The sequence below is a fragment of the Coregonus lavaretus genome (genome assembly GCF_964263955.1).
Source record: "Coregonus lavaretus genome assembly, chromosome: 24".
NCBI lineage: Eukaryota > Metazoa > Chordata > Actinopteri > Salmoniformes > Salmonidae > Coregonus > Coregonus lavaretus.
Window position 1 is genome coordinate 35,917,375 of NC_140011.1, and position 26,204 is coordinate 35,943,578.

Below are 26,204 nucleotides of genomic sequence, written 5' to 3' on the forward strand. Positions count from 1 at the left end.
TGGTCACTCTGACAGAACTCCAGAGTTCCTCTGTGGAGATGGGAGAACCTTCCAGAAGGATAACCATCTCTGCAGCACTCCACCAATCAGGCCTTTATGGTAGAATGGCCAGACGGAAGCCACTCCTCAGTAAAAGGCACGACAGCCCACTTGGAGTTTTCCAAAAGGCACCTAAAGGACTCTCAGACCATGAGAAACAAGATTCTCTGGTCTGATGAAACAAAGATTGAATTCTTTGGCCTGAATGCAAAGCGTCACATCTGGACGAAACCTGGCACCATCCCTACGGTGAAGCATGGTGCTGGCAGAATCATGCTGTGGGGATGTTTTTCAGCAGCAGGGCTGGGAGACTAGTCAGGATCGAGGGAAAGATGAACGGAGCAAAGTACAGAGAGATCCTTGATGAAAACTTGCTCGAGTGCGCACAGGACCTCAGACTGGGGCGAAGGTTCACCATTCAACAGGACAACGACTAAGCACACAGCAAAGACAATGCAGGAGTGGCTTCGGGACAAGTCTCTGAATGTCCTTGAGTGGCCCAGGCAGAGCCCGGACTTGAACCCGATCGAACATCGGAGAGACCTGAAAATAGTTGTGCAGCGATGCTCCCCATCCAACCTGACAAGAGCTTGAGAGGCTCTGCAGAGAAGAAACGGGAGAAACTCCCCAAATACAGGTATGCCAAACTTGTAGCGTCATACCCAAGAAGACCTGAGGCTGTAATCGCTGCCAAAGGTGCTTCAACAAAGTACTGAGTAAAGGGTCTGAATACTTATGTAAATGTGATCGTTTTTTTTTTTAATACATTTGCAAAAATTTCGAAAAACCTGTTTTTGCTTTGTCACTATGGGGTATTGTGTGTAGATTGAGGATATATATATATATATATATATTTTAATCCATTTTAGATTAAGGCTGTAACTTAACAAAATGTGGAAAAAGTCAAGCGGTTTGAATACTTTCCAAATGCACTGTAAGTCAATACTATTTGACTATGACCATCTCCATCCAGCATAAAACACCAGGCAAATTGTTATTATTTCCCATTCATTTAATTTTCTTTAGACTCATACAATACATGTGACATAAATATACCTTTAAGGAGGAGACAACGGATTCTAACCCACACACACACACAGTCTCCGTCTCACACAACAGAAAAACAACAACATTGACAACATCAAAATATCCACAGAGAGAAGCTATAACATAAAATCAAATCTGAGAGGCAGGGAGAGAAAGAGGGTGTCAACCTCCTGAAATAAACAAGGTGCCTCTGTCCCGTTACCCCTGTGTACATTCTCATCTTTTTTAACGATCACTATTGGTGGTGGTAAGTCACACCTGGGAGATGAAGGTAACACTCCACGTGTTGTAGCTAGTAGTTAAGTACAAGTGTAGCACCTGATCCGGGTCCACTGATTATTGGCTGTAACCAGGGCTGTAGTTGTGTGCTCTTCATGGATGACAAGGGGGCTGAAGGGAGAGGAGGAGCACATCCATGCAATGGGGTCAGGGATGATGGGATTACTAATGGTAATAGACTCTCAAATGTGAGATTTAGTATCCATAAATTCAAGTTTAAACCAAAAAAAAGAAGAAAAAAAATCCAGTACTGCCTTGTACATGACAATGGTGTTTAAATAGAAAGAGCATGGTGGTAATAAAGGGGTTGAACATGGTGTTGGAATGTGGAGGAACAGACACTTAGGAATGACTGAGGTATGACTGTCACTGGCCTAAGGAGATATTCACAAACAGGGGCCACTGAGAGCACTGGGGGCTGGGGCTAGGGCTAGGAGGGGAGGGAGGTGGGCGAGAGCTCAGTCCTCCAGGGTACGGAAGGCGTTCTGCATGTCCTCCAGCAGCTGGGAGTACTCTGCTTTGATCTTGGCCTCGCCCTCCTTCACTGGGTCCTGAAACAACATAGTTACACAGAGACACTGAGGTTAGGAGACACAGAGGCACATTGACACTCCAAGACAAAGTCCCACATTGGATGTACAAAGACCAGAGGTGGTAGAGGGATTGAGGAAGTTGATTTTGAATGCAGATGAACATGGATAAAGGGGCTGAACAAGCATGTACCTTGAACTTCATAGAGCTGAGTCTGTAGAGGATCTCTCCCATGTGCTCCCGGATCATGGACCAGGTGATCTTGTTGTCACTCTGAGCAGTGGTCTCCACTGCATGTCGCGCCAAGTCGTAGAACGCAATCGTGTTGGAAAGGATGCCCACCGTTTTGTAGAAAGGGCAGAACCTTCGGGAAAAGGGCAGAAAAGTCAATAAATTAACCAATATGTGCTTAATAACCGATGATTAAGTCATTTTAGTATGTTTATGACACAGATGAATGTGTGCCAGTGTGTGCATTTACCTGTCATATGGAGTATAGCCATTCTGCTGCAGGAAGTCATCCTTGAGTAGTTTAGCAACCTCCAATGTGATCTTGTCGGTTTCAGCGAGAGATGCCTGTTGTTAAGATGACATGGGGGACAGCAATAAGTGCCTAGTGCGTGCATAAATGGCCATCATCAACCCATAACCTTAACTCTTCCGCGCACGGGTTCAGCCTCACCTTGCCTACAAGCTGTACAATCTCAGCCAGATCCTCCTCCTCCTGCAGGATCTCCTTGGTCTTGGTGCGAAGTGGCACAAACTCAGGGAAGTGCTTGTCATAGTACTCGTCCAGCGCCCGTGTGTACTTGCTGTAGCTGATCAGCCAGTTGACTGAGGGGAAATGCTTTCTCTGGGCCAGCTTCTTATCCAGACCCCAGAACACCTGAGAGAGAGAGAGAGGAGAAAGAAGAAAGAGAGAGAGAAGAAAGAGAGAAGAAAGAGAGAGAGGAAAGCGAGAGGAGACAGAGAGGAGAAAGCGAGAGAGAAGAAAGAGAGAGAGGAGAAAGGGAGAAGAAGAGAGAAGAAAGAGAGAGAAGAGAAAGCGAGAGAGAGGAGAAAGCGAGAGAGAGAGAAATAGAGAGAGATAGCGATAGAGAATAAAAACAGTAATGAGGAGTAGGAAGAGTAAAGGTTTGAATTGTCCAAACTAAAATTGTAATATATACACAATTGAGGCATTACCTGTACAATACCCAGTGTAGCTGAAGTAACAGGATCAGAGAAGTCTCCACCAGGGGGAGACACACTAGGAGAAATAACACAAGGCCAAGGTATTCAGACAACAGTCTGCCATCACTGTATAATATGTTCCAAGGAGGATTACACTACATGGTCCAGGTATCTGGTGTTGCAGGACTGGTACAGGACAGAACCTGTCTGACCCTTAGTGCCAGGAGGCAGGGGTGGTGATAGAGGTTCCCCCTGCTGGTAGAATGATGTAGTACTCACGCTCCAACAATGCTGACGCTGCCCTCTCTCTCTGGGTTGCCCAGGCACTTAACCCTGCCAGCACGCTCATAGAAGGAGGCTAGTCTGGCTCCCAGGTAGGCAGGGTACCCGCTGTCTGTGCACAAACAGCACACAGAGTTGTGACTGGTTCAAAATGACAGACATGTTGCTGTAACAGTCTTAAAAAGAAGATACTTGATTGCTATTGGCTTATTGTACTCACCAGCAGGCATCTCAGCCAATCGTCCTGAGATCTCCCTGAGAGCCTCGGCCCACCGGGAGGTGGAGTCGGCCATCATACTAACGTTGTAGCCCATGTCTCTGAAGTACTCAGACAGAGTGATTCCTGCAGTGGCACAAAGTAGATACAGTCAGAATCAGAGGCACAGAATTCCAGTCACCACAAAGTTATGAGAATGAATGGTGACTAATTCCCCCACATTCCAGATTTACAACTACCAACAACAACGATAATGATTCAAAACAGCCGACACCAGCTTTCTAGGTTGCCATCTGTAATGTGATCGGCTGGTACCTGTGTAAATGGAGGCCTCTCTAGCAGCGACAGGCATGTTGGAAGTGTTGGCCACTAGCGCTGTTCTCTTCATGATACTTTCAACCTTTCCATCCACTTCCATTGTAAGCTATGGTGCAGGGAGCAATACCATTTGTCAGACTGAAAACACATCACAAACTGGTGATCGGCTATGCCAGACACCCAAGTAGAATAATTCACTGATCTCATGAACATGTTGTCAATGATTTGGAACTTGACACACAGACTGTCACTAACCTCAGGAAAATCTCTCAACACTTCAGACATCTCATTTCCACGCTCTCCACAGCCCACATAGATGATGACATCACTGTTGGAATACTTGGACAGCGACTGTGAGATCACAGTCTTGCCACAACCGAAGGCTCCTGGGATAGCAGTAGTACCACCCTGGACACACCTGTGAGCACAGACAAACACAGAGCCAGAAGCAGGTGACTTGTCAGAGGCCTCAGTCTAAGTAAGGGTCAGGATGAAAGGATATAAAGTGAGTAGAAACAAAAGAAAAGAAAGTAGAGATATGTATACTCACGGGAAGAGGGCATCCAACACTCTCTGGCCGGTGAGCAGGGGGTGATTGGCAGGTAGCTTCTCTGTGACCGGGCGAATTTGTCGCACTGGCCAGACCTGGATCATGGTAAACCTCTCCTTCAAACCCTCAAACTCCAGTTCCAGCACCACATCCTGCCGAAACACAGACACAATTGACCAAACAACAGAGACAAGACAATGGCATTATGCCATTCAGCTGTAAAGATGTTAGTAGGTGGGGGGTGACTCACACTTATGGCTGTGATGATACCAGTATGGCAATATTTGTTTACATGGCAATTTAAAACATGAAGCAGACCAAACTCTTTGGTCCTTTAAAAACCTGCTGTATGTAACATTTGTTGTACTATAGTTTGGAAAATACTGTACATAAATGTGACTCTGGATGACAACATCATTATGTCTGTTTCCAACATTGGGGCTGTTTTCATAAAGAAGTTAAACCCATTCGTGTTTCGTTTCCTTGCCACAACACTAACGAGTATCGCGATACTGGTTTCGTCCCGGCTCTACTCACGTTGACATCATAGTTTCCAGGTGGGGCCACGTAGGTGACAGTGCCTCTGCTCCGGGGAGGGAGCATCAACTTGTGTTTGATCAGCGAGTTCTCAAACACTGTGCCGTAGATATCCCCACCTGTTATGTGACTGCCGGTCTGAGGCAGAGATGGACAGGGGGAGGGTGAGAACATAATATGTAGATTCAGGAGATGGATCATATTTCAGTGGAGACACATTCAAACACACCTTGCTTACTCACAAGGAAATACATTGTTTTCTTACTCTAAGACTCTGGCCAGGTGTAAACTCCCACTTGAGGTCACGGTTGAGGGCTCCAATGTTGACTCCTCTGGGGATGTAAATGCTTTGAGTGAGGTCATTGATGTCTTTGAGGGGCCGCTGGATGCCATCAAAGATGGACCCCATGATTCCCGGCCCCAACTCTACAGACAGGGGCTTTCCTGTCCGAAGGACAGGGTCTCCGACAGACACACCAGCTGTGGTGTACATTCAGGAAAACGAACAACATAGCCTAGTATATGCCAGACAAGAGGACAGGTTAGAATACATCAGAATGGAAGTACACAAGAGTAAGTGAACAGTCAACGGTTAGTGAAGGTGGGAGTAACTGTATGTCTAGCAGCAGAGCAGGTATGACTGGAAAGGATACAGGTCTCCTCGTAGACCTGAATGGTGGCCATGTCGCCCTCCAGCCTGATGATCTCTCCCACCAGCTCACTGTGGCCCACACGCACCAGCTCGTACATGGCCGCTCCTGCCATGGCGGTGGCCGTCACCACTGTTGATTAAACAGGTTAGACAAAAAAAAACACACGACAGACAACATGTTATTTGAAAGTAGCAGGCAGTCTGGCTACATGGTCAAGTCTAAATAGATAATATTTTTGCCATATTGGAAAATAGCAGGCCAAATTGACCAGGTGCTATTAAAACGTTGGTAGCTCACTGAACTAAAGCCCTAGGATCCTTGATTGGAACTGCAGACACTGACCTGGACCAGAAACTCCATGCACATATCCAAACTCGCTTTCCCGCTCTTCATCACGGATCTTAGGAAGCTTGGAAGTGTCCATCCTGAGCGTGTCTGCAAAGAGTACTGAGAGGAAAAACAGAGAGATCAATCATGCGACACTCCACTATGACGACACATGACACTAGCTATATATTGATAAACTGTTAAAAATAAATGTAAGTACTTAATGAATATAATTCACCATAACCACACAGAATCAAAAGAAACATTTCATTCATTGGTTCTGTGACATGTAAGCTTGCTCAGTGCTAATACCTGGAGATCTTCGATACCATCTGCTTTACAAAAGCAGGAGAAAAACAACAAGCTAGGAAGCTAGCTAATTAGTCTCTACAGACCATATTACAACTACAAAAGTTATGAAATACAGTCTTAGTTTTAGTTGTTTATCACACAAACCATATACCTTAGCTACTAGCTAGATAGAGCTAAACTAAACGTAGAGTCAGGCAGGTGACAGTGACAGAACGGAAAGGTAACAACAGTTTGCTAGCTGGCTAAGGTTAGCTAATCTGCGTGGTTTATCATAGTTTACTAGCCAGTTGCAATGAATTGACAATAATGTTATCAAACTAAATTTGATTAATATGATTCGGTTTGATTACCTTCTCTTAGTATTCAATGGTCCAGGGCCCTTCAGAAATTTCTGTCGGATGAGGAGACTGATCAGCTGACAGACGCAAAACTATCTTGGGAAACAATCACCATTGTGGCTCGGAGGCCCTGGCTTACATTAGAAAAGACGAGCTCTGGGAGCCAAAATGGCGTAACAGCGCAACAGTTTCCTTACCCGTTCGGCTCTTTTAGTTCGAATGCGGCGGCGGCTACGTTCCAATATCATTGACGTTATTTCCTCGTCTCCTTTCCTCATTGACAAAGTTTACTTAGACACTCAGTCAAAATAAAGCTATTGCTTTGCAGTAGCAACACAGTCAAAATAAAGCTATTGCTTTGCAGTAGCAACACAGTCGAATGATATCCAATCACTTAGACCGTTTTTGCTGTGATAGGGCTAAACTTGGGCGATCTATTAGCCGAATAAACTGTCCAGTTAAGATTTTAAGATTAAATTGGCCTAACTATGCTAGGCTAATTAATCAGCAAAATAGCCTACATATCTATACACACACATATATCCATGTGCCCATACAGTATAGGCTAGCATCTGTAACGAATAGTCTAAAATTAGTGTGTCCCATGACACAAATTATGGAGAGAACAGATCCACATAGCAGAATGCACTCATGTTATGAAGCATCACACGGCGTGAATCCAATGGTAAGCCTTCATTTTACATAGCCTATCTATAGCTTCCCTGCATGATTTTATTAGCCTATTCTAGATATGTCTAGTTGCCCTTTTGAAATGGGAACAAGCACTGCGCTCATAACTTTTGATCGGTTTAAATAACCTAGTTGTCATAGGCCTAGCCTATGTGACAGTGATCCTAGCCTATCGCAGAAAGTGTGGTCGATTGAGCCTCATATGTTATTTATCATCTTTTAGGATTTATTTCCAGGTTATTTTGTAATAACAAACAATACGGACACAGGATTCGTCTCTCAAGTTGGAACGGGATGTGGACCGTGCGTTTTGCTGTTGGGGCTTTTATCAGTATGATTTTCCAAGTGGGCATGACGCAACAGTGGACGAATGGTGAGTATTGCCATGGTTGGAAGGACGCGCAATCTACCTGGCGAGGGGGTTTCCATTGTCCCGAGCGCCACGATCAAAGAGAAGCAGTGATCTGCTGTGGAACTTGTGAGCTGCGCTACTGTTGCGCACTCATAGGCGCAAGACTGGATCAGGGAAACTGCATCAACCACGAGCAAGTTCTACAGGCTGGCACGTCTGAGGACGAGAAAGATGCCAAGATCGCAGGTAAGTTGTAGCTTTGGCTACTGAAATAGGAACACATACTTCAATTTTTATCCTTGCTTGGTTAATTATTCTTTTTCATAAAGGCCTAATGTGCTAGCTATAGAAGGCCTATACTAGGCAAAGCTACCTATTCCTTGATTACACACACAGTGAGATTCCTTATAAATGGTATTGATGAATGAGAAAGCCTAATGCAGTGTGTGCTTGAATCCAACCCACCAAATTTGCCTTAAAGTGTGGCCTCATGTCCAAGCATTTATTAAATTCTTCAACATGCAGTTAGCCTACTCCTCACATCACGAGAATCATGTTAAGACTTGATCTGCTGCCAAGAAGCTTTTCAATGAACCGTTTTTTTTCTTCATGTTTTGCACAGTTTAATACTTTTCTTGGAATATGAACACATCCCCAGCCTTGCTAGAACTGAAGAACAGGGGAGTCTAATTCAAGTGCATAGTGTATACAACTCCAAAATATTTACACAGGAAGGTCATCCTTAAAATGTATTTCTTTCCTTTCCACTCAATCAATCCTTCCACTCCTCCCCTGCCCTCTTTATTTTTGTGCTTTCTTTTCACTCTGTAGTACCTGTCTATGTTCCCTTTGTTATCGTGGGCTCTGTGTTTCTGGCCTTTATCTTTCTGGGCTCCATGGTGGCCATGGGTGTCTGTCTGAGTCGTAAACAGGAGATCTCCCAAAGCCCAGACGCTGGTCCCCAGGGTGGGAGTGGAGAGCAGCAGCAGGAGGTTGTACCCATGACTGTGAGTACAGGGACGTCCTGTGGTTCCACCTCATCTCTCTACCCTCCCAATGCCAGCCAAGCCTGTTCAACTGGACCCACACGTGTCCACCAAACCTTAAAGAGGCAGGAAACTCCCACCAGCCCACAACCCTCCATGGTCCAACCTTTTACCATGCACCCCTCCATGGTGTTTTCCACCCTGGTTCACCCCTCCATGCTTCATCATTCCATAATGCATCCTTATATGGCTCAAATGCCTACTCTGTATACCTCACAAGGGGAAAGCCGTCGTCTCCCATCTCCCTGCCCTCCATCCAGCTATACCAGCACTAAACCCAGGCACACTGAAGTGATCATATAATTTGTGACTTTGACTTTGAAAGAGTATTTGGGTAATCAAATAGGAAAATATGAATAAGCCCAGGAAATGTAATGTAAATGTGTGGCAGCCAGTTTAGACTAATAAAAATGTTTAGGAGAATAATTGCAATTGGTCAGTTACCAATAATTCAAACATTCATATTTTATTATTCCTTAAAATGTATAGTATTTCTTTGTAAATATCCTGTACTAATTTCTATAATTTACACAATTAAATTGTTGGACTTTTTCGGATGTTTTTTGTTGTTGTCCATAATATAGTTATATTAGGCCTACTGTTAAGTATTTCCGATGCAACAGCTACACTATGCACATAACCCTGTCACATAATAATAATAATTTAGTGGGGACTTATATTTTGTCCTATTTCACACATGTACAAGTGTGTATTAATAAGCATGAAGAGTTTGACATGACACCATGATTTAGGTGACATGATACTGTATCATGATATCATGACACCATCATTTACCACTTATTTTATCTAAAACATTCCTCAATGTGATCTCTATACATCAACAGAATTTACTCTGGTGGTTGCAGAGTTTATCATCAGGCCTTTCTCAGGGGCGCAACATTGGTTTTAGAAGTGGGGGGGACATAAAGTCAGTTCAACCACCGTGCTGCTGAAGTGGCGACCAATCCTCTGTTTTAGTTCGCGCTGATCGCATTGCTGTCCATGGTTGCTGAATGTTTGCGCGGCTAGTTAGACGTCTCGTGCCAACTTCTGCTTTTACAATTTAAGTTAAAACATTGTTTTTACGTTTTTACTTCCCATTTTAAGACATGTTTTTATCCATAATTCCTTATGTCCATCTGAAGCATCTATCTTCAGCAGTATCTTTTTATGGAGACCGTTTTAGGCCTAGGTAATCAGACAGAATCAGAATCATGTTTATTGTCCTACAAGAGGAAAATCTTGGCATAGCTCACAAATGACACAAAACATATAGAAAACACAGCAGGAAACAAGCTAAAGTCAGACATAAGTAGTAGCAGGAAGCCACCCATAGCAGGAAGCTGCATGGAATTGGTAATGAAGCAAACATGGCTACCACAAGGGAACCTGAAGGATAATTGTGGGGTAATGGTGGTATAGGCCTAGCTATAATCATCACAGGGGGAAAAAAACTGTGATAAATGGAGGATACATGATATAGTGTCTTGGGGCTCAGTGTCATGGATAGCCTAATAGAGGTATTAGTGACTGGGGGTGTACATGGGTGCGGTGATAGTGATGTGTGAAAACATTGGGATCAACAGTGGCATTGTCCCCTGTAGCTCAGTTGGTAGAGCATGGCGCTTGCAACGCCAGGGTTGTGGGTTTGTTTCCCACGGGGGGCCAGTATGAAAATGTATACACTCACTAACTGTAAGTCGCTCTGGATAAGAGCGTCTGCTAAATGACTAAAATGTAAATGTAAATGTAAATGCATTGTCATTGAGGGTAAATACTGTATTACCCGACTGCTCGGAGGTGTCTACATGGTCCCAAAGCACACCATTGCCTAGTTTTGTATCACATTCCAATGATAAAACTGGGGGGGGGGGGAATGCTAGTTCAGAATTTGGGGGGGACATGTCCCCCCTGTCCCCAGTGAAAGTTGCGCCCCTGCCTGGCTGGGACTACTTTGGCCCCATGGCTCTTCTGAGAGACAGAATCCAGCTGGACTAAAGAGAAGGAGAAACGAACAGAGAAAGGCATCCTTAGGCAAGCACTCACCTGTGTGCAATATTGAATTGCACTGGTTATATCAATTTAGTAGCAGGATAAGATTTTAAGAGAATGAGTATATGGTGATCTCCTTTCCAAAACTATAACGCTAATCATGCAATCTGAAAGATGAAAAATCTATCTTGTAATCACAAATTGTTATCTGACTGTAGAATTCCATCAAGCTCACTAATCGTGACAATTCTTTTCTCGTGTAGGCCTAGCTGAAATTAACTATTTGTAGAGCTGCCAGACACATGATTGAATGTGCCAAAAAAACAACAACTCGTAGGCCTAAAAGTAAGAAAATAGGTCGTCTGACAACGGGGTGTAGCCGTCGTGGTGGTGGGATGCCCGCTGTTGGCTGGTGTCATAAATGATCACCCCCTGGTTTAATCCGTTATCTTTTGAAACAATTAATTGACAATCCGAAAGGGGTCATATCTTCGAAGACACATTTTTCAGTGTTTATTTATACATTTCAGAAGAACTGGCCTAAACCAAAGTCACAAAGGCCTAATAATGCAATTTATGTAATGTAAGCTTGTGTTCAAAAATAGGGATTCTCGTCATCATCCCGAAAACTCACTCACGTCGCGCTGTCAAACTGCCCATGGTTGTCATGATGGATGTTTTTGGCGAACCTGATTGGACGACACAACTAAATCTGCTAATTAAATCTCTGAGCCTGGATGCTGATTTGTGCGGGAGATTGCTCCTCACAGAAAGAATCCTGGTGAGATGAGGGGACAGAATAGCAACTCTACTGGTGGACTGCAGCTGAAAACTCCTAAAAGGACACATTTGGTGAGCGTCCCGTCTTTATCATGTTGTTAATCATATCCCGATATCTTCCCTCCTTTGTTATGTCTGTTTAAGTGTATTATATGTAGGCTACTACAATTAGGGTGCTGCTATTTAAAACCCTCGGTCACTCACGGATCACAGACGACTATTCTTCGGTCCATCTGGAGTTGCAGGCACTTAATTGTTACAATCAAGATAAGGTATCCCTCTAAAGTGGTTTGAAACAAACAGTGCGCTGTTCGCTCAGTTGATACTGTTATACTTATTGGCTCTTCTAATCACCTCAGAGCATCTGGTTGGGACAACCTTGCTATTCTTGCATGCTTAATTGCTAAATCTGTAGGATGCTTGCTCAAGGCTGTAGGATGCTTTGGATTCATGGTTTGTTGATAAATGTGTGCTCAAGCTTGCCATGATGATCAAGCCCACAGGGCACAGACGTCAATTCAACGTATATTCTATGTTCGTTCAACGTAATTTTATTGAAATGTTTTTTAAAAATTTTTTATTGGATGGTGAGTTTAACATTGCTGAGGTTCCTCCCAGTCTTGCATGGCATGTGTCACCATTCATAATATGTTGCACAGCAAGGCCCCTAACTTAAATTTAGCATAATTCTACTTCAAATAAGACTACATTCATATATACTTCCCTTATATAAGCCAAATAATAATTTATAATAGCAAAGGTTCAAAAATGATTCAACAGTTGCATTAGTATGCTTGCCTTGACTGAAAGCTAAAACCTGTGTCTCCCAGAGGTAACACATAGGCTTTAGCTCAGTTGACTATACAACACAATATTGAAATACCAAAAAAACTGGGTTTGATACCAGGTTGTTTACAAAAAGCATAGTTTGAGCCTATAGTCACTCAGGGGGACCCCTTGTGATTATGTGTAAATTAATGTATTTTCCTGCAGTTAAATGTCTGGAAACAAGTCTTGATTGGCTGTTTCAGGGTCTAATACAATGAATTGCCTCTCTAAGGAATTTTCCATGAATGAAATGAAAGGCTCTGGGGTGACGTAAAGAGTAGTTATATTATTTATTATTTAGTTTGTTCCATGATGAAACTTGTATGTGCTCTGATGGCATTACATAAAGACGAATGGGATTTGGTTAGTAATATAATCCGGAGAGGTTTGAGTCGACTGCCTCTGTCTCATGCCTTAATCTGGTCTGAATTGTCTGTTTGTGTCTAATGGAACATGGAGGTTATTGTCAGTGGCTGTGTGTCCCAGCAGGTGGTGTGTGGCGTGGTGTGAGGGGAGATCATGCCCCTGGTCAAGAGGAACATAGAGCCCCGGAACCTCTGCCGCGGGGCGCTGCCCAAGGGGATTGGCAGTGAGCTGGAGTGCGTCACCAACAACAGTCTGTCTGCCATCATACGTCAGCTCAGCAGTCTAAGTAAGACACACCTTCCACACAGTCACACCCCCTCGTTATGTACATTAAGTAATCACCTATCATTTAACCAGATTTATGCATCCATCCTCCAGAATGGTGACCTATACACCCACATCCCTCAGTGTTACACTGGAAAAATGACCAGCTTATGCAGATAAATTAACTCAGTGCATTTAAATGTTTTTAATGATTGGAATCTATTTGGTAAAATACATGTTGATATTGACAGATGTGTGTGTGTGTTTTAGTGTGGGGAGGGATAGAGAGAATTAGAGGATGAGACATCTGGTCCATACATACCCATATTACTGTGTCTGTGTGGGTTGGGATTGTATGAAGTCACTGGAGATTAGAGCTTACTGTAGAGCTTAGTTTCACAGAAGCAAATAAAGGAGTGAGGGAGAGAGGGACAGAGAGAGAGAAAGAAAGAGATTGTGCTCTTGTCTCAGCGTTTTGACAAATCTCAATAATTTGGTTGGTTGGAAATCTCCATCACTAAGTTGCTCCTGTCTGTTCAACTTGACCTCAACTTATCTCTTTGCTCTTTTCTGTGTAGTATGAAGTGTACTTCTCCAATCATCTTGTCTGACCAGTTGGACACGGTGAAAGTCTGTAGTAATGACTACTCTCTGTCCTCATGCTTCAGGTAAACATGCAGAGGACGTCTTTGGAGAGCTGTTTAGTGAGGCTAACACCTTTTACGTGCGTGCAAACGGTCTCCAAGACCGCATCGACCGCTTGGCTGTCAAGGTCACCCAGCTGGATTCCACTGTGGAAGAGGGTCAGTTGGGGTCAGGGGTCAGGGGATAAGGGAAAAAAAGAATAATCTTCTCTGTAATGTTGAAAGAGAAGAACCGACTCATTAGTTGTCCTCCTTGTCTCTGGTTCTGCATGGCCCATAATCTACTTATCTCAGTATCTTCTTATTGCTTACCTTTCTATCAATCTCACATGCTCTGTTTTGCTCTCCAGTCTCTCTGCAGGACATCAACATGAGGAAGGCGTTTAAGTGTTCCACAGTCCAGGACCAGCAGGTGGTGTCCAAAAGCAGCACATCCAACCCTGTGGCGGAGATGTACAACACCAGCGACAAGCCTCCTCCTCTCAGCATCCTCTCTGCCTACAGGTTTGTGTGGATGCATCACAATCACCAGACGAGCTTTAACCTCCAGTCGTGACGTATAGCTAACTAGTCTCTCTTTTGACACAGAGATGACCACACTGATGGGATGAAGTTCTACACAGACCCGTCCTACTTCTTTGACCTGTGGAGAGAGAAGATGCTGCAGGACACGGAGGATAAGAGGAAGGAGAGAAGAAGACAACGGGTGAGAGACTCTTAATATCTCACTTTAAACAGCTCATTTCTTCTTAGCAACTTGTGTAGACAATATCCTGTATAACTCCACACCTATTTGCAAAATGACCTCGCTCTCTCTCTCAGGAGCAGAAGCGATGTGTTGACGGCACACTTCAGCGTGAGGTGAAGAAGGTTCGTAAAGCCCGAAACCGCCGTCACGAGTGGAACATGATGGCGTTCGACAAAGAGCTTCGCCCAGACCATCGCCACCCTCACTCTCTCCACCGGGGGGCGTCGTCTGAGGGCTCCCTCTCCCCGGAGAGCAGGTCAGTGGTTCCTTCCCCCAATTAGGACTATATTCATCTCTCCTGAGCAAAGGCTTCCTTCACCATTTGCTTTCCAAATGGCATATTAAAATATTATCAGTGTAAAGAGTTAATAATAATGACTTTTAATGTTGACTAGATATGATCTGCCAGACTACCCAACTGCTCCAGGCCTTCCCCATGCTACATCCAACCACACCCTGGCTCACCCCTACCAGCCTGCAGACATCCATGAGTCTGTGGAGCATGAGTACCACAGCATCGGCGTCAGCTACAGAGAGGGGACTCTCAATCGCACACACCACCCCACCCCTCTGCATCATTCCACTGAGAGAATGAATGGCACTATAACGCTTCCACCTGCAGACTACAGGTATTGTGACTGTAACAATAAGAAATCTGTAATATAGGTTAGTGAATCTGATTTGTTTATGCTAATTGTTCTAAAACTGAAAACCTTCTCTCTATCTTTCTCTCTCAGTATAATGGAGTACTGTGCCAGTTCCGGAACACCACCTCCTCCCCCAGCCCCTCTTATCCCATCTGCAGAGACAGCCTTTGGCTCTCCCATGGTATCCCCCACCCCCCTTACTGGATCCTCAGGCTATTGTCTCCCAATGCTATCTCCCCCAGGACCCCGTATGATTCCACCTCCCCCAGGTCCACCCCCACCACCAGTCCCTCCCGCCCCACCCCAACTGGCAGGACTCAGTGATCGGAAGAGACAGGACACCCAGCCTGTCACTGGTACTCGAAGTGACCTTCTGTCAGCAATTCGCATGGGTAAGTTTAGCTGTACTTAGATGTTTACCTATCTTCTGGAGACAGCAGAGGTTATTTTTTTTAATACAAAGTATTTGCACAGAAGTTCATGTTTAGACTGTTTGTGAATGTCTCTTGTGTGTGGGTCTGTTTGTGTGGGTCTGTTTGTGTGGGTCTGGGTCTGTGTGGGTCTGTTTGTGTGTGTGTGTGTGTGTGTGTGTGTGTGTGTGTGTGTGTGTGTGTGTGTGTGTGTGTGTGTGTTTCTCAGGCATCCAGCTGAAGAAGGGGCAGGAGCAGCAGGAGCAGCAGGCCAAGCGGGAGCCTGTGGGGAACGACGTGGCCACCATCCTGTCCCGACGCATCGCAGTGGACTACAGCGACTCAGAGGACGATTCCGAACTGGAGGACAACGACTGGTCAGACTGACCCTGACTCCGCCCCTGACTCCGCCCCACACTGTGACCTCACACCATGGACACATCTCTCCTCCAGCCCAACTATCCCACAACGGTGATGTGGTACAGCTGTGCAGATGAATTATGGGAGTCTCGTATGCAGTATGCGGTCAGGGACACTGTTTTTACAGACCAATGACCATTTTATGGTTAATAATGATAAGTGGGCATAGGCTGAGGACCCACTTGCATTTTAATGTTAGCCATTGTGTCCAGTAGGTGAATGGACTTCAAATTAAGGCAAATTAGTTTCCTGATGAACTGAGATTCAGCTGAAATCACTCAAAGGTATGCGGACCAAATAACCAAGTGGTGAATTTCCCCCTTTCCCTACTGTACCTACAGAGCTGTCAGCTCTCTTTATCAGACACCAACATGATCATTTCATCTAAATACATCACCAACACTATACTCTCAATGTCACTTATCATCATTTGATTTTATCTGAATTCGTGATCTTCTTTTGATTACTCCCATGATGTCTGTGTCACGACCTGTGTGAAGGTAAATGTGTACACTCCTGATGCATAAGACAATTACAGCATTAGGGTACTTATTGTCTTACCGGTATGCCCTTGAAAATGTTGAAGTCAATTAAATTCCAACTATATTCCAACATACTTAGCTGATCTTCATGTGACTTCTCATCACCTCTGAACTTTCTCTTAGTCAACGATTAGAAAGATTTGAAAAAAAAAAAAAATATAATGTATGCACTCACTAACTGTAAGTCGCTCTGGAGAAGAGCGTCTGCTAAATGACTAAAATGTAAATGTAAATTTGAGGTTCTCTGTAGCATAGGAGACCGTCTCTGAACAGACATAGCGGTACGTTCCAGCTCGACTGTGTTTAAAATGAGTTGGAGTGCAACCAATGACACAAATTATGAATTGCTTGTCAATGGAAACATCTTCTTCTTCAAATGTATTCTAGCGCTATATTTAAGATGACTCCTGAGTGGCACTGTGCTCACGTTTAATGCACCTTATTATACTGAACAAAAATATAAACGCAACAGGCAACAATTTCAAAGATTTTACTGAGTTACAGTTCATAAGGAAATCAGTCAATTGAAATACAGTTGAAGTCGGGAAGTTTACATACACCTTAGCCAAATACATTTAAACTCAGTTTTTCACAATTACTGACATTTAATCATAGTAAAAATGCCCTGTTTTAGGTCAGTTAGGATCACCACTTTATTTTAAGAATGTGAAATGTCAGAATAATAGTAGAGAGAATAATTTATTTCAGCTTTTATTTCTTTCATCACATTCCCAGTGGGTCAGAAGTTTACATACACTCAATTAGTATTTCGTAGCATTACCTTTAAATTGTTTAACTTGGGTCAAACGTTTCGGGTAGCCTTCCACAAGCTTCCCACAATAAGTTGGGTGAATTTTGGCCCATTCCTCCTGACAGAGCTGGTGTAACTGAGTCAGGTTTGTAGGCCTCCTTGCTCACACACGCTTTTTCAGTTCTGCCCACAAACTTTCTATAGGATTGCAGTCAGGGCTTTGTGATGGCCACTCCAATACCTTGACTTTGTTGTCCTTAAGCCATTTTGCCACAACTTTGGAAGTATGCTTGGGGTCATTGTCCATTTGGAAGACCCATTTGTGACCAAGCTTTAACTTCCTGACTGATGTCTTGAGATGTTGCTTCAATATATCCACATAATTTTCCTTCCTCATGATGCCATCTATTTTGTGAAGTGCACCAGTCCCTCCTGCAGCAAAGCACCCACACAGCATGATGCTGCCACCTCCGTACTTCACGGTTGGGATGGTTTTCTTCGGCTTGCAAGCCCCCCCTTTTTCCTCCAAACATTATGGCCAAACAGTTCTATTTTTGTTTCATCAGACCAGAGGACATTTCTCCAAAAAGTACGATCTTTGTCCCCATGTGCAGTTGCAAACCTTAGTCTGGCTTTTTTATGGCGGTTTTGGAGCAGTGGCTTCTTCCTTGCTGAGCGGCCTTTCAGGTTATGTCGATATAGGACTCGTTTTACTGTGGATAAAAATATAGATACTTTTGTACCTGTTTCCTCCAGCATCTTCACAAGGTATTTTGCTGTTGTTCTGGGATTGATTTGCACTTTTCGCACCAAACTACGTTAATTTCTAGGAGACAGAACGCGTCTCCTTCCTGAGTGGTATGACGGCTGCGTGGTCCCATGGTGTTTATACTTGCGTGCTATCGTTTGTACAGATGAACGTGGTACCTTCAGGTGTTTGGAAATTACTCCCAAGGATGAACCAGACTTGTGGAGGTCTACAATTTTTATTCTGAGGTCTTGGCTGATTTCTTTTGATTTTCCCATGATGTCAAGCAAAGAGGCACTGAGTTTGAAGGTAGGCCTTGAAATACATCCACAGGTACACCTCCAATTGACTCAAATTATGTCAATTAGACATCATCTTCTGGAATTTCCCAAGCTGTTTAAAGGCAGTCAACTTAGTGTATGTAAACTTTTGACCCACTGGAATTGTGATACAGTGAATTATAAGTGAAATAATCTGTCTGTAAACAATTGTTGGAAAAATTACTTGTGTCATGCACAAAGTAGATGTCCTAAACGATTTGCCAAAACTATAGTTTGTTAACAAAAAATGTGTGGAGTGGTTGAAAAACGAGTTTTAATGACTCCAGCCTAAGTGTATGTAAACTTCTGACTTCAACTGTAAATTCCGTAGGCCCTAATCTATGGATTTCATGTGACTGTGAATACTGTCTGTTGGTCACAGATACCTTCAACAAGATAGGGGCGTGGATCAGAAAACCAGTCAGTATCTGGTGTGACCACCATTTGCCTCATGCAACTCGACATCTCCTTTGCATAGAGTTGATCAGGCGGTTGATTGTGGCCTGTGGAATGTTGTCCCACTCCTCTTCAATGGCTGTGCGAGTTGCTGAATATTGGCGGGAACTGGATCACGCTGTCGTACATGTCGATCCAGAGCATCCCAAACATGCTCAATGGGTGACATCATGTCTGGTGAGTATGCAGGCCATGGAAGAACTGGGACATTTTCAGCTTCCAGAAATTGTGTACAGATCCTTGCGATATAGGGCCGTGCATTATCATGCTGAAACTTGGTGATGGTGGCGGATGAATGGCACGACAATGGGCCTCAGGATCTCGTCACGGTACCTCTGAGAATTCAAATAGCCATCGATAAAATGCAATTGTTCGTTGTCCATAGCTTATGACTGCCCATACCATAACCCCACCGCCACAATGTTGACATCAGCAAACCGCTTGCCCACATGAGCGGTTTGCCCACTAAAGTCGGTTACGATGCCGAACTGCAATCAGGTCGAGACCCTGGTGAGGACGACGAGCACGCAGATGAGCTTCCCTGAGACGGTTTCTGGAAGTTCTTCGGTTGTGCAAACCCACAGATTCATTGGCTGCCCGGGTGGCTGGTCTCAGATGATCCCGCAGGTGAAGAAGCCGGATGTGGAGGTCCTGGACTTGCGTGGTTACACGTGGTCTGCGGTTGTGAGGCCGGTTGGACGTACTGCCAAATTCTCAAAAACGATATTGAGGCGGCTTATGGTAGAGAAATGAACATTCAATTCTCAGGCAACAGCTCTGGTGTACATTCCTGCAGTCAGCATGCCAATTGCACGCTCCCTCAACTTGAGACATCTGTGGCATTGTGTTGTGTGATAAAACTGCACATTTTAGAGTGGCCTTTTATTGTCCCAGCACAAGGTGCACCTGTGTAACGATCATGCTGTTTAATCAGCTTCTTGATAGTCCATCCACCTGACAGGTGTGGTATATCTTGACAAAGGAGAAATGCTCACTAACAGGGATGTAAACAAATTTGTTCACACAATTGGAGAGAAATAAGCTTTACATGATTCACACTTGAGTTTTGGCAATAAGAATTCTAGATTTTCGCTATCAACAAACTGCAAACGTTCGTATCATGCTGAAATGTTATGACAAATGTAACTATTAGGGAAGAATCCACTCTAAATGATGACTCCTAAGTAGTTATGTACATGAAGGGACTTGAAGGGAGGAAACCATTTCCTGGATCATTTGGAATAGGATTACCCACTGCTGAAGGTACTCTGTATCTTTACTGCTGCCAGACTGAACAGGTAAACAAACAGAGACAAATTAGGTCAGGAATAGACATGAATGAAGAGTGACAGAGTGAGTAGAGAACCTCAAGTAGAACTCAGACAAGTCAAGGACTTCGTACTGCATGAGCTGTCTACTGACTGTATGGACAGGCTCCTATATGACTGAATGTACTTCCATGACACCTGTGCATGAGTTCCATACAAGGCATCAGTCATACAAATGGAATATTGGTAGGGTTTTGGTCAGTAGAAGTGTGCCAGTACAAGTAGCTAAGTGTAGGGCCAGGGACCCAGACACACTAAGCCCTCAGAAGCAGGCTTAGCAGTTTGAGAGGGTGCCTACCCAGGGTCCTAGACACTGTGGCTGTATTAACAAGTCTCCCTACAGGTACACAGTGCCATCTCTCCTCTGCTAATGCCTCTTCTGCTTGCGGGAGGGGGAGGGGGTAATCCCTCTAAACACAGACAGACCTATGCACGTATCAGGTAACTCTCTGTTGAGTGCATAGTGCACACTCAGGATAGCGTGAGAGACTCTTGGATAAAACCAAGATGACGTCTGTGTGTTCACTTTTTGATGTCATGTGTCTTCCACTGCATCCATTTGTCACAAAGATGAGGAAGAGACATTAACAACACATTAGGGCAACCAACATGAATCTAATTGGGTCACAGGGTTTCCAGGAAAATACAAAGAAACGTTCCCTCTTGCATTGTGAGTGATCATGTTTAGTAATGAAGTTAAATGACTGAAAGAAATGTTGGTAACACTTTACTGTAGGTGTCCTTATTCATGCATTCATAAAGCCTTTATAACAGCTAGTGTATTCGGAAAGTATTCAGACCCCTTGACTTTTTCCACATTTTGTTACGTTACAGCCTTATTCTAAAATGGATTAAATTGTTATTTTTCCTCATCAATCTACACACAATACCCAATAATGACAAAGCAAAAACAGGTTTTTAGAACATTTTGCTGGGGGAAGGGATCACAATCTATGGAAGGGATCATCAACTAGATTCAGCCATGGGCCGATTTTCTTCTTGAGCGTATGGTCAGGGGGCCGGAACATAATTACAAATAATTTGTAGACTGCAAATTGACCGCAAGAAGCACAGACAGATATGTTTGACTAAAACATAAATTCAAACCTTGCTTACACAATTAAAATCACTTGGAGCTGATGTCGTCAACCTTCTTTTCAAAGTGGTTGACAAAGTTGTCCGCAGTGAGGGAGGAGAAGGTTTCCTAGGGTTAGAGGCAGAAGCTTGAAATTCAGAGTGGTAGAGGGAGTGAAAGGATGATAGGTTTAGTTTCCCTCAATTTTTGCTCAGCTACCCGCAGCCCTGTTCTGTAAGCTCGCAATGAGTCACTCAGCCACGGAGCAGGAGGGGAGGGCTGAGCTGGCTTGGAGGAAAGGGGACAGTGCGAGTCATAGGATACTGAAAGGGAGGAGAGTAGGGTTGAAGAGGCAGAATCAGGAGACAGGAGGGAGAAGGATTTAGCAGAAGGGACAGATGATAGGATAGAAGACGAGAGCGTAGTGGGATAGAGAGAGCAAAGATTGTGACTGTGCATGACCATCTGGGTAAGGGCTGAGTGTTTAGGGTTGGCAGAAAGGGAGACAGAAAAGGAAACAAAAGTAGTGATCAGAGACCTGTAGGGGGGTTCCAGTGAGATTAGTAGGCGAGCAGCCTCTAGTAAAGATGAGGTCAAGTGTATTGCCTGCCTTGTGAGTTGTAGGGGATTGGAGAAGTGTGAGGTCAAGAGGCAAGGAGGGGAAAGAGAGAGTTGGAAAGAAATGAATTCAAAGGGAGACGTCGGGAGGTTGAAGTCGCCAAGTACGAAGAGTGGTGAGCCATCGTCAGGAAATTAGCTCATCAACGCATCAAGCTCATTGAGGAACTCTCCAAGGGCACCTGGTGGGCGATAGATGACAACAATGTTAAGCTTGAGTGGACAAGTGACAGTATGGAATTCAAATGAGGGGAGATGGACAGGTGAGAGAGAGAGAAAAGTGAAAATCTCAATTTAGGAGAAATTAGTAGACTTGTGCCACCACCGCGATGACCAGATGCTCTTGGACAATGAGAGAAAATGTAGTTTGATGAAGAAAGAGCAGCTGGAGAAGCAGTGTTCTCTGGGTGGATCCATGTCTCCGTCAGGGCCAAAAAGTCAAGGGACTGAAGGACAGAATGGGCAGAGATGAACTCAGCGTTCTTGACCGCAGATCGTCAGTTCCAAGCGCTGCCAGAGACCCGGAATTCCACATGGGTTATGCGCGCAGGGTACACAAAATTAGAAGGGTTGCTGCCAAGGGTTGGGGAGCATCTGTAAAGCCTACGGGGAGAGGAGCGACCATGGTAGGTCAGATGTCCATCTTGCTTGAGTTTGAGAGACTTGGGTTTCTGCTGTAGCTGCAGTGTTGCACTCTGCTAAACTGTTGCACCCTTTTCTGCTGTCCATGGGATGCAGTCTGGATAGGATGAAAGGATCAGGCACTGCTCCTCAGTGTTCTCCACAGGGCAGTTTGCCAATCTGAAGGCCTGGCTGAGGCTGAAGGTGTAGGTAGTTGGAACAACATGTATGTTGTGAAAGCACCCTCTACGTAGGATAACAGGTTAGGACTGCTAGAACCTTGTGGTTGGGGTTTACCCAGTTGGAGGACTTCAGGGTCAAAGTGGGAAGCCTCTAGCTTCCGGAGGACCACTGAGGAGGATTGTCTTTGGGACCTGGTGTAGAGGTACCTACCTGGTGTAGAGGTACCTCTAAGGTGAGGAAGAGGCTTGTCTCTTGGAGCCTATCTTGAGGTCCAGGCTCGGCTTCCTCTTGCTCTGGTTGCAAACCTTGAAATGAGACATAGGACTCATCGGCGTCAGAAGTGTTACTTTGTACTGTTGCTGGTTGAGGAGCAGTTGTGCGGGGACCAGCCGGAGGCCCACTGTCCTGACTGTGGCCAGGGATTGAGTGACTGTGATTCTCCTCCAATAGGAATTAAGAAATGTGGTCAAGCACCTGATGCCTTCATGGCGCCTCCTGTACTGGAGCAGTTGGCTCCTAAACTGCTCAGCCTGTGCCATCTCTTCAATTTCGGCTTTAGACACCACAAGCTCTCTTAATGACTTCATGTTCAGCTCTTGTTGCTGGTTCTGCTGTGGAGGTGGTGTACTGGTTGTGCCGGTGGTAAGCTGGTAGGTGCGTCAGCTCTGTGGAGATGGTGCACTGGTTGTGCCGGTGGTAAGCTGGTAGGTGCGTCAGCTCTGTGGAGGTTGCCAACCTCTAGGTGAAAGTGCTCATAGCCATACCGCTTTGGTGAATGGCACTGTCGGACTGGGCGTCCTTCCCGAGAGCTGGCTAAATGAGAATGTCCTGTATACATCCTTTTTTGGTAGCCACCAAATCCGCTTGAAGGACCATGTAAAAAATGGTCTAGTTTTGAAAGGACTGTATGGCTGGTTTTAGTGCACAGTGATGGCCGCCCAAGGGCTCCTGTCAGAGAGATTCAGGACTTCTCTTTGATCCGTTTTATTTACGCAGGTCAATCAGAGGACATTTAAGTTATAAAATGTAGTATGTATGGTTCTAGGATCAAAGGAAACAAGTGACAGTTATCGACATAAATCCACAATAAGCTACAATTACCGAAGGCACAATTCATCAATAGACATTTCCCATATAATGCTACTCGAAGGGTGCTATAAGTAGCAGTACTGAAATTGCTTAAACTTAAATGAACAATATGCAACATGCTAAACAATAGGGCAATTACAGCATCATAAGTAAAGTTCAAGATCATCATCTGATAAATCGGAAACTATAGGACAAATGAAAGTACATAGTAAGACAAAACATCAGATAACTCACTTTTGGTCAGACGCATACTGCTGTTCTTCTTCTTCGAGGTTTATCGGCAGACTACACTCATAAGGTGTAATGCCGCCACCTACTGTACGAAGTAGTAAAAAAAATCCCCCAAAATCTGTTTTGGATGAACAAATTCATACTAATTACCAAAAACACGAACAAAATTTCACTCTACTACCCTGAATTTCTGTTGGATTTACATGTCTATTCAGATACCTACACAGGATCAGGAACCTGGGAGGGGGGAACCTCTTCATTCAGTACTCCCGGTAACATTTCGGCTGTAAAGTCCTGGAGATCCAGAAATCTATTTGCCGCCTTCACAATGATGTCTAGCTTCTTAGATGTTTTATTACAGTAACATGCTTCATCTGACTCTTCAACTATGACATATTTATTCCTTCGACAAACACTTGCCACCTGTCCAAAGTTTTTAAAATTGTAACACTGCAGTGGTTTCTGTACATACGGTCTCACCGCATATCTCACATACCCAAGTTTTATATGAGTCGGGAAAACCACTTCATCAAATGACAGTAAAACCGATAGGCATTGCTCCTTCTTTCCGTCTATCATTCGGGTCAAGCGACATGCGTCTACCACTCCTGGCATGTTATCCCTAAACCACACAGCCTCTATGTCCAACAAGACACCAGAGATGACGCCTTTAACTGGTGCCCTACTCTGACAAATCATAGCTTTCCACATCATACTTTAATATCTTGTAGAGCCACAGAGCTTTCTCCTTTTGCGCTTTTGACACATGCAAAATACACATCATACCGCTCCTGGTCTCTGACCGATTCCACTTTTCCCAATTCGTCCTTCACCATCTTCCAGACTGCAAATGTGTCACCCCAAAAACCATCCTTGCTGGTGAATCTCACTCCAACCATAACCTGCTGTTCTTTTCCAACTTTAGCCCCTTTTACTCCACTCTTCACCATCGTCCACTCATTCTCACCAACTGGACTCTCGCGCCAACAGAATCGCACAATGCTTCCGCTATTGCTACCCCCATATCATCCAGCTGTGTTCCTCTCTTCGCCTCGCGGATAATGTGCTTTTCATCGATGGCTGCTGTTCCATTAATTGTTTGGTGTGGTGTGTGTGTAGCGGCCATCTTAATATGGTCAGCTGGTGACCACCTGACCCGTCAGGTGAGCTGTCAGGTTACTGGGCGGACATTATGGAGAGGTACTTTGCCACTGTGATAGTGAGTTTATAGTGAACTGGGCATTTACTTCAGAATATCCGCAACAGTATACATTCCAGCAGTCTATGCTGATTATTACATACATTGGGGTCTGGATTTATTGACACCCTTGATAAAGATGAGCAGTAATGACTGTATAAAATAAATAATTCAAATACTGAGCTCATTTACAATTATATTATATTGTACTAATACAATTGCTCAGAGAAAGAGATGATGTTTTTTATTCTTATAAATAAAATAGTCAAATGTTTAGTATTTAGTCCCATATTCCTATAACACTTGTGACTCTACAAAGTTGTTGGATGCATTTGCAGTTCGTTTTGGTTGTGTTTCAGACTATCCTGAAGGAATAATGAATAATGATGAGTGAAGAAGTTACAGAGGGTGAAATATCATATCCCCAAGACATGCTAACCTCCCCTGTTATTAGTAATGGTGAGAGGTTAGCATGTCTTGGGGGTATGATCTTTGACCCTCTGTAACTTTCTCACTCTTCATTATTCACAATTCATTCAGGATTATCCGTAATCATGGTAGCATCCACATGAATGTAGAAGCGTTTAGAAACATATTATATTCTTATTTACAATAAAAGTGACTCCAAAATGACACAATACATTATTTACCATTAATTTCTATTGGGCACAAAATAATCTGAAACACAACCAAAACGAACTGCAAATGCATGCAACACGTTTGTAGAGTTACAAGCTTTATGTAGTCATTGTGGCTAGGAATATGGGACCAAATAAAACACTTTTGACACTTTATTTATAAGAATCTATAGCGGTGTCAATAATTTTTACCCATAACTTTGTGATTTTTTTTTATTACTTGTTGTTTTTGCGACTTTTTCCAAATCCAATCAATTTTCCAACATATCAATCAATAAAATGTATTTATAAAGCCCTTTTTACATCAGCAGATGTCACAAAGTGCTATACAGAAACCCAGCCTAAAACCCCAAACAGCAAGCAATGCAGATGTAGAAGCACCATGCAGCCCACGTTCTGATTTCTGAGACATTCTAAGGTTTGTATCATTCACAACTAATGTTTTCAAATAACACTAAATCTAGCATATAGGACCTGTTTCAAATTATCACTTTTCCACTCAACGTAGCTCATATGCGCACTCGCTCGGGAATGGGGAAAACGTGTTTATGTTCATTACCGGTCAATTACTGTGAGACCGGCAGTTACTGTCTAACAACATGTCATGACTGCCACA

At 43.9% G+C, this 26,204-nt stretch overlaps 3 protein-coding genes across 3 annotated transcripts; 2 read left to right on the top strand and 1 right to left on the bottom strand.

The window, feature by feature from the left end:
• Positions 1–1,035: 1,035 nt before the first annotated feature.
• LOC311099319 (V-type proton ATPase catalytic subunit A-like) lies at positions 1,036–6,719 on the bottom strand. Its single transcript, XM_084140043.1, has 15 exons — positions 6,616–6,719; positions 5,969–6,073; positions 5,627–5,755; positions 5,239–5,453; positions 4,974–5,111; positions 4,437–4,588; positions 4,142–4,304; positions 3,884–3,992; positions 3,572–3,694; positions 3,349–3,463; positions 3,082–3,145; positions 2,579–2,782; positions 2,378–2,472; positions 2,089–2,260; positions 1,036–1,916 (listed from the first exon to the last, which is right to left on the bottom strand). The coding sequence occupies exons 2-15, from the start codon at positions 6,048–6,050 to the stop codon at positions 1,824–1,826; spliced, it is 1,854 nt and encodes a 617-aa protein (XP_083996169.1). The 5' UTR covers positions 6,051–6,073; positions 6,616–6,719; the 3' UTR covers positions 1,036–1,823.
• An 868-nt stretch (positions 6,720–7,587) lies between these two features.
• Positions 7,588–8,994, top strand: LOC311099333 (protein shisa-2-like; the record flags this gene model as incomplete). Its single annotated transcript, XM_084140054.1, has 2 exons — positions 7,588–7,891; positions 8,477–8,994. 2 exons carry the CDS (start codon positions 7,588–7,590, stop codon positions 8,992–8,994), a joined length of 822 nt encoding a protein of 273 aa, XP_083996180.1.
• A 3,816-nt stretch (positions 8,995–12,810) lies between these two features.
• wasf3a (WASP family member 3a) lies at positions 12,811–15,757 on the top strand (the record flags this gene model as incomplete). The annotated part of the gene is made up of 8 exons (XM_084140145.1): positions 12,811–12,943; positions 13,590–13,724; positions 13,916–14,069; positions 14,154–14,271; positions 14,388–14,569; positions 14,709–14,942; positions 15,051–15,352; positions 15,600–15,757. 8 exons carry the CDS (start codon positions 12,811–12,813, stop codon positions 15,755–15,757), a joined length of 1,416 nt encoding a protein of 471 aa, XP_083996271.1.
• Between the last annotated feature and the right edge of the window lie 10,447 nt (positions 15,758–26,204).